Below are 17,212 nucleotides of genomic sequence, written 5' to 3'. Positions count from 1 at the left end.
GAGAAGGAGGAGGAGGAGGAGGAGGAGGAATTGTTGCCGTGCGCCGAGCCCGCCGCTCTCGGCTGCCAGAGAAAGACGTGATTGTTGTCAGCGTGCCTCGCTGCAGCCCTCCCAGTGCTCCCAGCCTTCCCTCCCAGCCCTCCCAGTGCTCCCAGCCCTCCATCCCAGTGCTCCCAGCCCTCCCAGTACTCCCAGCCCTCCCTCCCAGCGCTCCCAGCCCTCCCTCCCAGCCCTCCGCCCCCCGCTCTCCCTCCGCTCCCAGCCACAAAACCCCCGCGCCCGGCCGGGCTCGCCCGTGGCGGAGCCGAGAGGAGGAGGAGGAGGAGGAGGAGGAGGAGGAGGAGGAGGTGGTGGTGGAGGAGGAGGAGGAGGAGGAGGAGGGAGAGAGAAGCCAGAGAGAAACTTGTCTTGGGGATTAATAGGAGGCAGGAGGAGGGAGAGGTGCACACAGGTAAGCTCTGGGCAGGTGTTTCCCCCCCAGGCTCTTCTCACCTTGCCTGAGCCTCCCAGCCAGGACTCCACGATGCTCCTGCCCTCTCCGGCCTCCCTCCCATCCCCAAAAACATCTGCTCTCCCTCCTTTCCCCGCTCTCCTCTTGGTTCCTCTGTCCTGCAGCGCTCTGGAGTCTTTGTTCTCTCTCTGCTCCGCTTCCAGGAGTTTCTGGCGTGGACGAGGGGGGGATTTGGGGGCTCTGGGGTACCAGGGAAGCCCGGGGGCTGTGACAGCGCTGCGGCCACTGCCAGGCGCTTTTGGGGGGACACGAGGTGCCCTTTGTGTGTCCCCCACACCCCAAAGCCCAGCACGTTCGGCTCTGCAGCCAAACTGGGGGCGCTGGGGGCCGGAACTGGGGGAACTGGGAGGGCTGCACAGCCCAGGGCAATCCCTGCCCTGGAAGCAGGAGGGAAAACAAGCGAGGAAAGGGAGAGGCTGAGGGGAGGAGGGACCCCTCCGGAGCCAGGAACGCCACCAGGAGCCTCCGGGGACATCGGGGCACCTCGTCCTGGGTTTGGGGGGGGCTCTGGGGGGCTGCTCCCATGGAGCGGGAACAGGGGATTTCGGACTGAGCCAGAGCGGGGTGCGAGCGAGCAGCCCCACAGCTCCAACGGGTGTTTTCTGCCCAAAATGTAGGTGGTAAAGCCTTTCTTTCCCGCCTGGATCGCGCCGAACATTCCCAGGGAATGTAATCCCGCTTTTCCTGCCCGGAGCCAGCTCAGCTCCAGGTGGGAGGGGAGGCGCAGCCCCCTCCCCGCGGGGGTCGCGTTCGGAGCCGGCTCTTTGTCCCCGCTCCGCCAGCAGGAACAAGCGGAAACGATGTTCGATGTTCGCCGAAATCCCGGGGGGGAAAAAACGGAGTTTTGTTACTTGGAAGCGGCTGATCCCAATCCTGCCCTTGCCCGCCGGCTGGAGAGGTTTGGGGAAAAGCAGCTCCAAAGCAAAACATGGGAATTTATCCCCGCGGTGTGCGGCATGTGAGGGCTTAGAAACGTCCTGGGGGTCCTGGGATTCTGGGATCATGGGATCATGGGAATTTGGGATTTTGGGATTCTGGGATCCCGGGACTTTGGGATTCTGGGATTCTGCGATCCTGGGATCTTGCAGTCCTGGGATTCTGGGATCTTGTAATCCTGGGATCCTGTCATCATGGGATCCTGGGATAACGGGATTCTAGGATCCTGGAATTTTGGGATTTTGGGTTTCTGCAGTCCTGGGATCCTGCAGTCCTAGGATTCTGCAATCCTTTGGATTCTGGGATCCTGCGATCCTTGGGATACTTCGATCCTTGGGGTCCTGGGATCATGGGATTCTGGGATCCTGCAATCCTTGGGATCCTGGGATTATGGGATCCTGCGATCCTGGCCGTACCTCATGTGGAGCCCAGGGCATCCCAGTGCCCTTTCCTGGCACAGCCAGAATGCGGGAATCGTGTCCCTGCTCCCCGGGGAATGAGGGATCAGCACTTCCAGCCCGGGAAGAGATCAAAGCGCAGCCGTGGGAGGTTTCCCCTGCCCTTGGAAGAGGCTGGGGAGGAGGGAATGAGGCGCTGGAGCCGCTTCCCAGCCTGAGGGAGAAGCGGAACGAGGCGAGGCGGCTGCTTGGGGGGCGAGCGGGGCGTGCGTGGGGTCCGGGCCGGCGGCGCTTTGGCAGCCGGGATCCGCTTTTGTCCCTGTCCAGCCATTCCCACTGCGTGTGGCAGCGGGATCGAGCTGGGAGAGGCGCTGGGAAGGGTCGGGACACGCAGGGAGGGAGAAATTGCTGAGACCAAGAGAGCAGCGGGAAGGTGCTCCCAGCCAGGGTCGCCTTCCCATGGGAGGAGGGAGCGGAGGACGGGATGAGCCTTTGGGGAGGATCCTGGGGACTCTGGGGACCTAGGAGCAAAGGAAGGGATGAGCCTTTGGGAAGGATCCTGGAGTCTCTGAGGACCCAGGAGAAGGAGATGGGATGAATCTTTGGGAAGGATCCCAGGGTCTGTGGGGATCTGGGAGAAGAGGATGGGGTGAGCTTTGGGAAGGATCCCGGGAACTCTGGGGACCCGGGAGCAAAGGACGGGATCATCCCGGGGTCTCTGGGGACCCTCCTGGCAGGAGCCCCACGCTGTTGTCACCTTGTCCTGGCTGAGCTGTGGCAAGTGTCACCCATCCCTGCATGGACACAGTGGGAATGGGGCAGGACCGAGTGTCCTGGCGGGTGTCACCCATCCCTGCATGGACACAGTGCCATCCCAACAGGAATGGGGCAGGACCGAGTGTCCTGGCGGGTGTCACCCGTCCCTGCATGGACACAGTGCCATCCCAACAGGAATGGGGCAGGACCGAGTGTCCTGGTGGGTGTCACCCGTCCCTGCATGGACACAGTGCCATCCCAACAGGAATGGGGCAGGACCGAGTGTCCTGGTGGGTGTCACCCGTCCCTGCATGGACACAGCGCCATCCCAGTGGGAATGGGGCAGGACCGAGTGTCCTGGCAGGTGTCACCCGTCCCTGCATGGACACAGAGGGAACACGGCAGGACCCAGCCCTGGCTCCAGCCCGGCTCCGCTGCTCGCTGGGAAAGGGCTGGGAAAGGGCGAGAACCGCGGGGTTGTTGCATCAGGGCTGCACTTCCCAAGGGACCCCGGTGATGCTCGGGTGACAGCCTGGCTGCCCCGGCCCTTTTTCCACGATTCCCGGCGCTCCAGAGGCGCTGGATGACGAGCCCTGTGCTGGGCCAGGCTCTCGCAGAGACACGAGCGGTGCTGGATGGGAGGGAAGCCAAGGAAGGAGCTTTGCCCGATCCTTGTGGTTATTTTTATCTCGTTCTGCTCCGACATTCCCGTTCCCAGGCTGGAAGGGGCTTTTCCCCCACCAGGGCTGACGGGAATTGCGGGAATGCGCGAGAGGAGCTAACAACGAGCTGGAAAGGGGCCCTGCTCCAGTCATCCAGGCTTTTCCTGCCTCTCCCAGAGTTTAAATTCCCTTTATCCCTCTGCGGGAGCGGGATCTTGGACAAATACCGGGATCCAGCTGCTCCCTCTCCCCTCACCGCTGCAGGAGGCACCCGAGGGACATGGCGGGGGCTTGGGCCGTGACAAATCCCCCTCGGTGACCTTTGCACGGCTCCCTCTCGCCCCGGGGTGGCGGCTTCTCCCTGCCCTTGGCGCCCGTCCCATCCCGGGGCTGGCGGCCAGCGCCGCTGGGAGCTGGGGGTTACTGGGATGCAGGGAAGAGAAACTATGTGCAGAGCAAACCCCAGTGGCATTCGGGGCTGGAATTTCCAGCTGTTGCACCGCTTTTTTTTTTAATTTTTTTTTTGTCCATTGTAACCGGGATGGCTGAGGAAGCAGCTGCCTCCTTCTGGGAAAAACCCCGGGATCTGTTGGGTGCCTTGGCCTTGCAGAGCGAGGAGGTGTCAGCACTGGTTTTATCCATGAATTGAGCCTTTTTTCCACGCCAGGCCGTCGGTTTCCTGAATTCCTCCGTTGCTCCATGACTTAACTTTGTTCCAGTGGCGCGGATTCCTTGTGGGCAGCTGGAATGGAGCTGTCCCATAGGCTGGCAGGGCAGGGGCTGTGCTGGGGCTCGGGTTGGAGTAGGGGTGGGATTTGGGAATTCTGCTCCTGCAATTCATGCCAGTAAATCCAGCCGGGTGGAGAACAGATTTCCAGCTTTTCCTGGCTTGGAATCTTCCAGCAATTGTGACGTTGTGGTGGCCTCGGGCTCGTTGAATCCCTGGGGTTTTTTTGGGAATGTCACTGCTTTCCTGCAGTTTGCTTGGAACAAAAAAAAAGTGGGTCCTGCTTTCCCCAGGCAAGCAGGGGTCCCAGGGGAAGGGTGGTGGCAGTGTCACAGGGCTGGGACAGTCCCCACAGGGTGGGTAAAAGGGGTGGTGTCACCCTCCCACCACTGTCTGTGCCTACAGAATTCCACAGGATGTTGTCACTCTCCAGCCAGAATTCCTGGCCTGGGTGGCTGCTCCTGCTCTGTGCTGAGTCCCCAGATGTCTGGGATGTCAAATCAGCAGCAGGGTGACAGCACTGGGGACCTGCTGGGGCATTGCTGGGTGGCCTGAGCGGCTCCAACACCTGGATCACAGCGTGGAATATTGTGTCCTGGATGGAAGGTCACCTCCCAGCTGGAATGTCACCTCCCAGCTGGAATGGTCACCTCCCAGCTGGAATGGTCACCTCCCAGCTGGAATGGTCACCTCCCAGCTGCTCCCTCCCCTCTGCGCCAGGCCAAGCTCTGACCTCAGCCCCCGCTGCTCCCTTGGGTGCTTGTGGGGGTTAAAATCCAGGTTCTGGAGCAGAGGGAAAACCCCATGGAAAGCTCTGAGACAAGACAGAGTGAGATCCGTGTGGTGTGGCCGGGGAAGGAGCGGGATGCTGCCAGAATGGGAAGAGCACTGCACAAACAGCCCATCCCTGCCATGGATTTTCCCATTTTCCTGTCACCAAACGCGGAATGCAGGGACAGGATCACATCCATCGCCCACCAGGACCTGCTGCAGCTGTGCTGGGCTCAGGATCCGGCAGCTCTGGGCTCTGCTGGCTCCTTCCCTGCTCCTCCCTTCCCCCAGCGAGATGCCAGAGCCCTGATGGAAAGCAGCCGACCCGGGAGGCGTGCGGGGTTAACCGGAGCCAGATGGGAGCCGGCAGGAACAGGCTGGGCCTGCAGGAGGGCCGAAAACAGGATCTTTTCATGGAGAAAGTCAATTCCTTGGAGCCCCAGGAAAGCGTGGGATGGCTGCAAAGGGAGCTGGGGCTGGCAGAGGTGGCCCTGGAAGAGGGTGGGCCAGAGGGTCCCTGCGGTTCTCGGGTTGGGTGGGGGTTTTGCCCCTTCAGGGATGATGGAAATTGGGGGTTCCGGGTGTGAGGAGAGCTGGCAATGGGCTGGAAAGGGAGGATGGGCGGCCCACCCCACTCTGCTGTGCTGGATGTGCTGGATTTCCCCCAAAATTGGCACCGGCAGCTCCAGCACCTCCAAAGGCTTCTCCCATCTCAGCAGCACTTTCCCTCCCTCCTCTGGTTTCCCTCATTTTCCTCCCTCTCCTCTGCCTCCCTGCTCCTTCCCGCCCTCCCTCTGCCTTGCTCTGGCGATGAACCCCCCTGGGAAGAGCCTGGTGAGCCCCCAGGGTCCATTGCCAGGAATCCCACCCCGATCCCAGCCTGCTCCAGCTGTGGGAACACCCAAACCCCACCTGCACGGAGCCTCTCTGCTGGATCCATCCCCCAGCAGCTGGAGAATTCCCAGGAAATCCGGCAAGGATGAGCAGGTGCTGCTGTTCCAGGCAGCAGCAGGGATGGTTCAGGGTGAGCAGGAGCCAGGGAGGAGGGAGAGGTGGCCAGGGATGATGTCCAGGAGAAATTTCCTGGCTTGGAGCACACAGACCTCACCTGATCCCTCCCAGTCTCCCGCTGTGACTCGTCCCAAATCAGCAGCGGGGCTGGATGGGTTCTGTGGGCAGCACAGGGAGCTGTGGATCCAAACCCCTGTGCTGTTCCAGCCTTGGGAATGCCCTTTGCATCCCGGGGCTGGCAGAGGGGCTGCTCCTCGCCCCGAGTCACCCATCTCTGCTGCCCCGTTCACCTCTGCCGGGTTCCCGGCGCTTTTCCAGAGCCAGTTTCCTGTGGAATCATTGATTTGCTGTCCCGAGTGCCAAATGAAACCAAATCCATCCAGGAGTCTGAAGGGCTGATCCATCCTTTATGGGAAGAGAGGATGGAAGCGGCCTCTGGGGAGGGCCCAGGTGATGCGGGGTGGGAAAATGAAACAAAAACCCAAATTAAAAAAAAAAAAAAAGACAAACAACGACAACAACATTCCCCATGGACAAGAGGGATCCCATGGATAATGGTGAATGAGAGAAGGATGCCATGGATAATGGTGAGGCAGGGAGAGGAATTCCATGGACAGTGGTGAATGAGAGAGGGATCCCATGGATAATGGTGAGCTAGAGGGATCCCATGGATAATGAATGAGATAGGAATTAATGTAAAATAATGAGTGAGAGAGGAATTCCATGCATAATGGTGGGGAAGGGAGAAGAATTCCATGGATAATGGTGAATGAGAGAGGAATTCCATGGATAATGGTGAATGAGAGCGGAATTCCATGGATAATGATGAGCCAGGGAGAGGAATTCCATGGACAGCAGTGAGCCAGGGACAGGGAGCTCAGCGACTCCTGCTCTGGGGAGGGGTTGGATTGGAAGACGACTCCCGATAGGAAGGGGAGAGGAACGCAGGCAGCAGAGACAAGGGATAAAGCCCTGAGGGATAAACCCCTGTGTGCCAGCAGTGGGGAGGTGACAACCCCTCAACCAACCCCTCCCCAGCCTGTGACAGTGCTCACAGGGGTCTCAGGTTGAGGGAAGAGACGAGGATCTGACTCCATGTTTCAGAAGGCTTGATTTATTATTTTATGATATATATTATATCAAAACTATACTAAAAGAATAGAAGAAAGGATTTCATCACAAGGCTGGCTAAGAATAGAATAGGGAAGAATGATCACAAAGGTTTGTGGCTCAGACTCTCTGTCCGAGACAGCTGGGCTGTGATTGGACATTAATTAGAAACAACCACATGAGACCAATCCCAGATGCACCTGTTGCATTCCACAGCAGCAGAAAATCATTGTTTGCATTTTGTTCCTGAGGCCTCTCAGCTTCTCAGGAGGAAAAATCCTAAGGAAAGGATTTTCCACACAAATGCCTGCGACACCCAACCCCTCTGCTCGTGTCCCTGCAGGAAAACACCCGGACCATGAGGGCGGCCCTGGCGTTCCTCCTGCCGCTGGCGCTGGCGCTGGTGGCGAGCGGGCAGCGCCGCAAACCCCCCCGCAGACCCACCCGGCCTCCCCTGCCCTTCGAGGAGCCCGTGGAGCCCACAGAGCTGCCCCCTCCCCTCCCTCCGGGCCCTCCGTCCGTGTTCCCCGACTGCCCTCGGGAGTGCTACTGCCCGCCCGACTTCCCCTCGGCGCTGTACTGCGACAGCCGCAACCTGCGCACGGTGCCGCTGATCCCGGCGCGCATCCACTACCTGTACCTGCAGAACAACTTCATCGCCGACCTGCCCGAGGAGTCCTTCCGCAACGCCACCGGCCTCAAGTGGGTCAACCTGGACAACAACCGCATCCGCAAGGTGGACAGGAAGGTGCTGGAGAAGCTGGAGAACCTCATCTTCCTCTACATGGAGAGGAACCAGCTGAAGGAGGTGCCCGCCTTCCTGCCGCCCAACCTGGAGCAGCTGAGGCTCAGCAGGAATCAGATCTCCAAGATCCCCGCTGGGGTCTTCAACAAGCTGGAGAACCTGGTGCTGCTGGACCTGCACCACAACAAGCTGAGCGACGGCGTCTTCAACAAGAACACCTTCAAGGGGCTCAAAAACCTCATGCAGCTCAACCTGGCCCACAACATCCTGAGGAAGATGCCCCCCGGTGTGCCCAGCGCCATCCACCAGCTCTTCCTGGACAGGAACAACATTGAGGACATCCCCAGCGATTATTTCAAGGAGTTTCCCAACCTGGCGTTCATCCGGCTCAACTACAACCAGATCTCGGATAAGGGGCTGCCCAAAAATTCCTTCAACCTCACCAACCTGCTGGTGCTGCACCTGGCCCACAACAAGCTCACCAACGTGCCCTTCATCAGCCCCAAGCTGGAGCACCTCTACCTGAACAACAACTCCATCGAGAGTGAGTCCCACGGGGTTTTTTTGGGGGAGAAAAACCTTGGAAGAGTAATTTCTCACCTGGTGGGATGTGATCGCTTCAAAGGGGTGGGATGAGGTGGGAGCTACAGGGATGGAGGGGGGATCTGGGTGGAAGGGGAGGAGCAGAGTGAATCCCCCCTGGTGCTGCAGGACTTTTCCCAGCTGTGTTCTGTGGAGCTGCCTGCCCTTGGAAAGGCTCTTCCCCTGGCAGAATCGGGATATTTAACGAGGAGAGTCTGGGCACAGGTTTTAGGGACAGATGCCAAACACACAGCTCGGGATGGTGAGGGAACATCCCAGAGAGGGGAAGGAACAGGGAGAACAAGGCTGCCATGGAGGCAGAGCAGCCAGGGCTGTCCCACACCATCCCAGGGAAATCCAGCTGCAATTCCACGGCAGAGGAGCCTGGGATGTGCGGAAACAGAGCGAGCACAGAGGAGGAGACAGAATCCCACTGCGTTCCCATTCAGCTTTCCAGCGCCTAAAGGGGCTCCAGGAGAGCTGGAGATGGATTTGGGATGAGGGATGGAGGAACAGGGCACAGGGGATTGCTTCCCAGAGGGCAGGGATGGATGGGATCTTGGGAAGGAATTCTTCTCTGGGAGAGAGGTGAAGAGATGGGATGGAATTCCCAGAGAAGCTGTGGCTGCCCCATCCCTGGAAGAGTCCAAGGCCAGGCTGGATGGGGCTTGGAGCAGCCTGGGATAGTGGAAGGTGCCCCTGGGTGATCTTCATGGTCCCTTCCAACCCAAACCATTCCAGCATTCCAGGATTCCTGCTCTCCCCAGATGTTTCTGCTGTTGGAGCGCCAGGACCCTGCTGTGATCTCATCTGGCTCCAACGCTCCTTAATCTGAATTTTAATCAAACACCCCCAAATCTGAGCCAGGAGGGGACCTTGTGGTGCAGGTGGTGACCCCTGCTGCCTTCCCACACCCCCAGCATCCAAGTCTGATGGCGTTTTCCACGGAGAGAAATCCAGTGCCCGCCCTGACCCAGCTTTTCCTCTTTTCCTGTTTTCCCTGGTTTTTCGGAGGTTCCCATCCCTGGAGCTGGGTGCTGACACCACAGTCCCGGGGTTTGTTTTCCATGAGGAACGCCCCTGGGCTGGGCAGGGACAGGTGGAATTCCACAGGGGGGCAGCGAGCCAGGTGCTGGCGCTATCTCCGGTGTGACAGGGCTGGAGCGGGACTCCTGGATGGTTTTTTTGGGAAGCTCGGGGCCGGCTCGGCAGGTTCCGGGGGCGGGGTGGTCCCTTCTGTCTCCGGAATGCCGCCGCATCCCGAGCTGCGCTCCCGAGGAACGTGACCTACTTCGCTCCTCATCAAAAGCCACATTTTCCATCTGGCTGGGGCTTTGAACAGCCTGGGATTGTCCCTTTTGGTGGCAAAACAACCCCAGTTTGGGGTTCAATAGCAAGGGGGGTTCAAAAATCCCTGTCCTCATTCCCTTCTCCCAAACCTGCATCCCACTCTTCCACTTCTCCACATTCCCTTTTCCCTAACTTGCATCCCACTGCTCCTCATGTCCACATTCCCTTTTCCCTAACCCACTGCTCTTCCTGTCCACATTCCCTTTTCCCAAACCTGCATCCCACTCTTCCATTTCTCCACATTCCCTTTTCCCTAACCCCCATCCTGTTCTTCCTGCTCTCCACATTCCCCTTTCCCTGACCTGAATCCCACTGCTCCTCCTCTCCACATTCCCTTTTCCCAAACCTGTATCCCACTCTTCCACTTCTCCACATTCCCCTTTCTCTAACCCTCATGCCGCTCTTCCTCCTCTCCACATTCCCTTTTCCCTTACCTGAATCCCTCTGTTCCTCCTCTCCACATTCCCCTTTTCCCTTACCTGAATCCGTCTGTTCCTCCTCTCCACATTCCCCTTTTCCCTGACCTGAATCCCTCTGTTCCTCCTCTCCACATCCCCTTTTCCCTACCCCTCACCCCTGTGTGTCCCCTGTCCCCGCAGAAATCAACGGCACGCAGATCTGCCCCACCTCGCTGATGTCCATCCAGGATTTCTCTCCCTCCGACCTGGACAGCGTCCCCCGGCTGCGCTACCTGCGGCTGGACGGGAACCTGCTGAAGCCGCCCATCCCTCTGGACCTGATGCTGTGTTTCCGCCTGCTGCAGTCCGTGGTGTTTTAGCCCTGCCCCGCCTCTCCCAGGCCCGGCTCTGCTCGGACTTTTCAGACACGTGGGACCCTCTCTCCTCCCTCTCCCCCCGCTCACTGCCCGCCTCCATCCCTCTCCCCGTTCCCCCCTTCTCCTGCCCTGCGGGGACGCCGGTGGCTCCTTGGGGACCGCTCCCCGCCGTGTCCCAGTGTCACCCCCGGTCACAGCTCGCTGTCCTTGTCCCCCGGTTCTGTCTCTCCCTTGGTGCCCCGCAGGGTTTGGGGTCGGTCCGGATGGAGCCGCTGGGCTCGGGGCGTGTCCAGCACCGGGAACCATTCCCGGTGGGTTTTGGAGCTGGGATGGGATGAACTGGAGCTGAGGGTGGTGGGATCCGTGGAATTGCAGGGACGATGGACAACCAGGCCATGCCAGGGGATGGGGACACTCCTGTCACCCTCCTGGAGAGCTCTGGCTCCACAATTCTCCAGAGGAGGAGGATCTAAATCCCTCCTGGAGCTGTGGATGTGCGGGGATGGAGCAGGGAGGGGGTCCTGCCCCTGTGGGGGGGCACCTTCCCACCCCCCCTGGGCAGGAACAGACCCTGCCTGGCTTCAAATCCCCAGCCCAGCACTGGCCCGTGGGGCCACAGCCCCATCCCAACATCCCACATCCATGGGGCCACAGCCCCATCCCAACATCCTGAATCCACACCCATGGGGCCACAGCCCCATCCCAAAATCCTGCATCCACATCCACGGGGCCACAGCCCCATCCCAACATCCCACATCCACATCCATGGGGCCACAGCCCCATCCCAACATCCCACACCCATGGGGCCACAGCCCCATCCCAACATCCCACATCCACATCCATGGGGCCGTAGCCCCATTCCAGTGTCCTACATCCTTCCCTCTAAAATCTGGGATCAAGGGCCATATCCATGGGGCCACAGCCTGATCCCAAAATTCTGAATCCTTCCCTCTAAGCTGGAGGGATACAGGGCCACATAAATGGGGCCCCAGCCCCATCCCAACATCCTGCATCATTCCCTGTAAAATCTTTGGATGTAGAACCACGTCCATGAGGACACAGCCCCATCCCAACCTCCTGAATCCTTCCCTGTAAAATCTGGGATCAAGGGCCACATCCATGGGGTCACATCCCCGTCCCAAAACCCCGCATCATTCCCTGTAAAATCAGATCTGTGGGGTCACAGCCCCATCCCAAAACCCTGCACCCTTCCCTCTGAGATCTGAGGCTCCAGGGCCACATCCACGGCTCAGTTTCTCTCTGGAGCCAATCACACATGGCTGGGCTTTGCCTTTTTTTTTTTTTTTTTTTTTTTTTAATTAGAAATAAAAGGAAGGGAGAAGAAAAGGGAAGAATCATCCTTTGGAAGGGCTATTTTTATCCCTGCTCTTCCCCATCCCCACATGTATCGCTTTCCCCCCCCCGATAGCTGTACCTGCATTTATTGGGTGTCCGGGTTTAGGGGGGATTATTCTCTTCTTTTCTTCCTGAGTCTCAGGATTTGGATTTAAAGGCCGAGCATTAGAGAGGAAAAAAAAAAAATCAAAATCCAACTGCAATGAGCATTAAATAAACCAAAGAAAGCTCCTTTGTGCCCAGCCAGCAGAGCTGACCCTTCCCAGGACGGCCACGGACGGGCACCGTGTCCTCCTCCCTGCAGCTGGCACAGGGATGCTCCCCTTTTCCCATTAATTAAAACCTCCTGCTAATTAAGGAGGGTTTTCCCTGGTGATAAAATCTCCTTTGCAGCTCTCCCTGCAGTTGGGTGGGGACAGGTTTCAGCCCTAAACCCGGACGGAGCCCCCCTGGATTTATATATATTTATATCTGATGTGTATATAGACTGGTAGAGTGTACAGATATTCCCAAAGCCACCTGCACCTCCCAACCTGGCAGTTTTATGGGATTCTCACTCCCACTCCCTGCAGCAGTGGAAATAAAATCATTCACAAGGGATCCTGAGCCTCTCCCTGGTCCATCCTCGCCTTCCTCAGGTGCTGCTTCATCCAAAATTTCCTTGCATGGGGATCACTCTCCCGGTGGTTTTGGGGTTTTGGGGGTTTGGGGTTTTGGCTGGAGTGATGCTGAATTTGGGAAGGAATTCTTGGCTGGGATGGAATTCCCAGGGAATCCCTGGATTCCAAAGGGGGATCAGCCTGGGCTGTGGAAGGTGTCCCTGCCCATGGGATGGGATTTGATCCCAAATCCTTGAACCCAAATCATGGGATGGGATTTGATCCCAAATCCTTGAACCCTGAATCCTTCCCTGTAAAATCTGGGATGCGGGGGCACATCTGTGGGATAACAGCACCATCCCAGCATCCTGAATCCTTCCCTGTAAAATCTGAGGATGCAGGGACACATCCATGGGATTACAGCCCCAATCCCAAAATCCTGAATCCTTCCCTGTAAAATCTGAGGATTCAGGGATACATCCATGGGATTACAGCCCCAATCCCAAAATCCTGAATCCTTCCCTGTAAAATCTGAGGATTCAGGGATACATCCATGAGATTACAGCCCCAATCCCAAAATCCTACATCGACATCCATGGGGTCACAGCCCCAACCCAAAATTCTGCTCCTTTCCCTCTAAAATCTGGGATTAAGAGCTACATCTGTGGGGCCACAGCTCCATCCCAGCATCCTGGATCCTTCCCTCTAAATAAAATCTGAGGATGCAGGGACACATCTGTGGGATCGCACCCCCATCCCAGCATCCTGAATCCTTCCCTGTAATATCTGAGGATGCAGGGACACATCTGTGGGATCGCATCCCCATCCCAGCATCCCGAAACATTCCCTGTAAAACCTGGGGATTCAGGGCCCCTTCCATGGGGTCCCAGCCCGGCAGCAGCGGGATCGGCTCGGGCTGTCCCCACAGGAGCGGGGTGGGCAGCGGCAGCGGCTCCTCCTCCTCCTCCTCTTCCTCCTCCTCCTCCTCCTCCTCCTCCCCCTGCGCCGCTGCCGCTGCCCCCGCCAATGCCGAGCGGAGCGGGGGAAGGTGTGAGGGCCCGGGGGTGCCGAGCGCGTTTGTGCGCGTTCGTGGCGTGCAGAGCACGCACGCACCCTCCTCCCCCCGCCATCCCCCTGTTTTATAACCCCGCTGCGGATCCCCCACTGCCAGGGGGGGCTCGGGGCCATCTCCCCACCGTACCCCAATGAGGGGAGCAGTGCTGAGCCCCCCCTGCACCCACAGCGGCTTCCCCTCCCCAAAAAACCCTAAAACCACCCCAGGGAGTGAAGGTTTGGGGTGCTGAACTCCCCCTGCACCCACAGCTGCTTCCCCTCTCCAAAAAACCCCAAAACCGCCCCAGGGAGTGAAGGTTTGGGGTGCTGAGCCCCCCGCTGCACCCACAGCTGCTTCCCCTCCCCAAAAAACCCCAAAACCACCCCAGGGATTGAAGGTCTGGGGTGCTGAACTCCCCCCCTGCACCCACAGCGGCTTCCCCTCCCCAAAAATCCCCAAAACCGCCCCAGGGAGTGAAGGTCTGGGGTGCTGAGCCCCCCGCTGCACCCACAGCTGCTTCCCCTCCCCAAAAAACCCCAAAACCACCCCAGGGATTGAAGGTCTGGGGTGCTGAACTCCCCCCCGCTGCCCTTTGGGATCCTTTACCTATGGGGACCCCACTGTCCCGGGGACCCCTTCACCCCCAGGGACCCCTTCACCTCTGGAGATCCCTTCATTGTTGGGGACTTCTTCACCCCTGGGGACCCCACTGCCCTTTGGGACCCTTCATCTTTGGGACCCTTCATCTTTGGGGACTCCTTCACCCTCTGGGACCCCTTCACTCTTTGGGACCCTTCATCTTGGGCACCCCCCTGCCCAGGGGACCCTTGGGGACCCCTTCACCCTTTGGGACCCTTCACTCTTTTGGGACCCCTCACCCTTGGGGATTTCTTCACCTCTGGGGACCCCACTGCACTTTGGGACCCTTCATCTGTGGGACCCTTCATCTTTGGGACCCTTCATCTTTGGGACCCTTCATCTTCGGGGACCCCTTCACCCTTTGGGACCCTCTCGGACCCCACTTCCAGTGTACCCTGAGCCAGCCCCCCCATTTCCCACCCCCCCCCCCCCCCCCCCCAATCTGTCACATCGGCTCCGTCCCTTTGCCCACCGAGCCGCCTAATGAGCGGCTTAATGAAGATTAGCGGCCGCTTCGTGCTGAGAGGGGCCGGGGCCGTCCTGGCGGGGGCTGGGGGGCTGCGGGTGCCCCCGGGGGGGCTGCGGGGGTGTCCCCGAGCAGATGGGTGCTCCGGAAGGGTGGGTGGGTGCGTGGGGGGCCATGCGCCGCTGGCGACGGGAACATTTTCGCGGGCCGTGGGTGGGTGGGTGGGCACGAGGCTGCCCAGGAGGGGCTGCCGCGCTCGCCCTGCCCCTCCTGGGGTGTGCCAGCCCCGCGGTGCCATCCCCCAGGGACACAGGGGGGCGTGGGGGCTTTCACACCCTGCCCCAATGAGGGGAGCAGTGCTGAGCCCCCTCCCTGTGCCCACAGCGGCTCCTCCTGCCCAAAAAACCAAAAAAACACCCCAAGAGTGAAGACTGGGGGAGCTGAGCCCCTCCCTGCACCCACAGCGGCTCCTCCTGCCCAAAAAACCAAAAAACCAAAAAACCACCCCAAAGAGTGAAGGTTGGGGGAGCTGAGCCCCTCCCTGCACCCACAGCGGCTCCTCCTCCCCAGAAAGACCCAAAACCTCTCCGTGTGTGAAGGTTTGGGATGCTGAGCTCCCCCTGCACTCACAGCGGCTCCTTGTCCCCAGAAACCCCAAAACCACCCCAGAGAGTGAAGGTTTGGGGTGTTGAGCCCCCTCCCTGCACCCACACTGGTTTCCCCTCCCCAAAAACCCCAAAACCACCCCAAAGAGCGAAGGTTGGGGGGTGCTGCACCCCCGGGACGGGCACAGGGCTGGCTGAGCTCAGTGTCCCCATCCATCGCTGCCAGGGGGGGTCTCTGCAGCCCCCCCAAACCCTGGGCCGGTCACTGGGGTCCCCCCGGTGCTTTGGGGCATCCCGGGGGTCCCTCTCTGGTGGCACCTCCTGGCTCTGTCCCCGACACCGCGCCGTGGTGCCCTGGGGACACCCGGGAGGTGTCACCGCTCCTGCCCTGGGCCGTGTCCCCACCGCCCCTGGGGACACCCGGGAGGTGTCACCGCTCGTCCCCCTCCGATCCCGCCCCTCTCAGCTCGGGCTGCTGGAGCGGAGCCACCTCCGGGCTGGTGGCCTTGGGGACAATGTAAGGACCCAGCAGGGGACAGCGGGTTTGATTGGCCGCGTCCTGCCTGTCCCCTCGGCCAGACCCCCGAGCAGCCCCTTCCTCCTCCTCCTCCTCCTCCTCCTCCTCCTCCTCCTCTCCTTGCCTCAAAAGCCCTTCCCCAGCCCCTGCAGCCCAGGGGGCTCCACGCCGAGGAGGAGGAGGAGGAGGAGGAGGAGGAGGAGGAAGGGACAGGGGGTACGTCCGTCCGAGCTGGGGCAGCTGGAGGATGGGAGGGTTTGGAGGGGAGGGGGGTACAGGGGGCTCAGAGCACTGGGAAAGGGCAGATCTGGGGGAAAACAGCAGGAATTTGGAGCAGGATCCTCAGGATGGAGTGAAAAAAACTCCGGGCTGGGCGGTGGATTTGGGATTTGGGATTTGGAGTTTGGAACTTGGAATTTGGAATTTGGAGTTTGGGATTTGGGATTTGGAACTTGGAATTTGGAGTTTGGAGTTTGGAATTTGGGATTTGGGATTTGGGATTTGGAGTTTGGGACTTGGAATTTGGAACTTGGAATTTGGGATTTGGGATTTGGAGTTTGGAATTTGGAGTATGAGTTTGGAATTTGGGATTTGGGATTTGGGAGAGGCTGGAGGGGGTCGGGACCCCCACCCTGCTCTGCCATGGATGTCCCACGGGAGGGAATTCTCTTGTGGGAATGGGCCCTGGAGGGTTTGGATGTGGGACTGGGGGATGTCCCCGTGCTGTCACACGGATCCTGTGGCCTCCGGCCATCCAGGATGTTGGAAAAGCAGATTTAGATCGGGATTGAGACCTGGATGTGGGAGCAGAAGTGGGGAGCAGCAGTTCCGGGGCTCCTGGGGCTGGTCCCCCTCCGCTGCTGGGTTTGTTGGGCCGGGGGCCGGTTCCACCCATCCCTACGAGCTCTGCGCCCCCCTCACCACCCCCGAGCCCCTCCGCGCCCCCGGGGCTGGGAAAGCCGGGCAGCCCCGGCAGCCCCGCGGGGCCTCTCCTGCACAGCCGAGCGTGAAATGCGCTGAAAAGGGTCAGGAATGTCCCCTCTGTCTGTCCCTGCCGGGGCTGTCTGTCCCCGCCACCCCGGGGCTGGGGCTGCCTGTCCCTGCCGGGGTTTGGGGGCTGTCTGTCCCCACCACGCTGAGGTTTGAGTCTGTCTGTCCCTCCCAGGGCTGTCTGTCCCCTCTGGGTTTGGGGCTGTCTGTCCCCCTCTGGGTTTGGGGCTGTCTGTCCCCTCTGGGTTTGTGGCTGTCTGTCCCCTCTGGGTTTGGGATTTGTCCCCTCTGGGTTTGGGTCTGTCTGTCCCCCTGGGTTTGGGGCTGTCTGTCCCCTCTGGGTTTGGGTCTGTCTGTCCCCCTGGGTTTGGGGCTGTCTGTCCCCTCTGGGTTTGTGATTTGTCCCCTCTGGGTTTCTGGCTGTCTGTCCCCCCAGGGTTTGGGTCTGTCTGTCCCCTCTGGGTTTGGGGCTGTCTGTCCCTCCCGGGGCTGTCTGTCCCCTCTGGGTCTGTGATTTGTCCTCTCTGGGTTTGGGGCTGTCTGTCCCCTCTGGGTTTGGGATTTGTCCCTTCTGGGTTTGGTGCTGTCTGTCCCCTCTGGGTTTGGGTCTGTCTGTCCCCCCCCACCCAGGGCTGGCCCCACACCCAGCCCT

At 59.8% G+C, this 17,212-nt stretch overlaps 1 protein-coding gene across 3 annotated transcripts; it reads left to right on the top strand.

The window, feature by feature from the left end:
• The first annotated feature begins 373 nt into the window (after positions 1-373).
• On the top strand, positions 374-12,290 carry PRELP (proline and arginine rich end leucine rich repeat protein). 3 transcript variants are annotated; one of them, XM_071450059.1, is made up of 3 exons: positions 374-451; positions 7,226-8,171; positions 10,159-12,290. In XM_071450059.1, exons 2-3 carry the CDS (start codon positions 7,241-7,243, stop codon positions 10,335-10,337), a joined length of 1,110 nt encoding a protein of 369 aa, XP_071306160.1. In that variant the 5' UTR covers positions 374-451; positions 7,226-7,240; the 3' UTR covers positions 10,338-12,290. The 3 variants fall into 3 exon arrangements, with proteins under 3 accessions (XP_071306160.1, XP_071306162.1, XP_071306159.1); XM_071450061.1 differs by lacking the exon at positions 374-451 and adding an exon at positions 1,185-1,409; XM_071450058.1 differs by lacking the exon at positions 374-451 and adding an exon at positions 4,095-5,785.
• The last annotated feature ends 4,922 nt before the right edge of the window (positions 12,291-17,212 follow it).

Source organism: Agelaius tricolor, unplaced genomic scaffold (genome assembly GCF_023055355.1).
Source record: "Agelaius tricolor isolate 1412-34295 unplaced genomic scaffold, bAgeTri1.0.p SCAF_30, whole genome shotgun sequence".
Classification (NCBI taxonomy): Eukaryota; Metazoa; Chordata; class Aves; order Passeriformes; family Icteridae; genus Agelaius; species Agelaius tricolor.
This window is presented reverse-complemented; position numbering and strand designations above follow the sequence as displayed.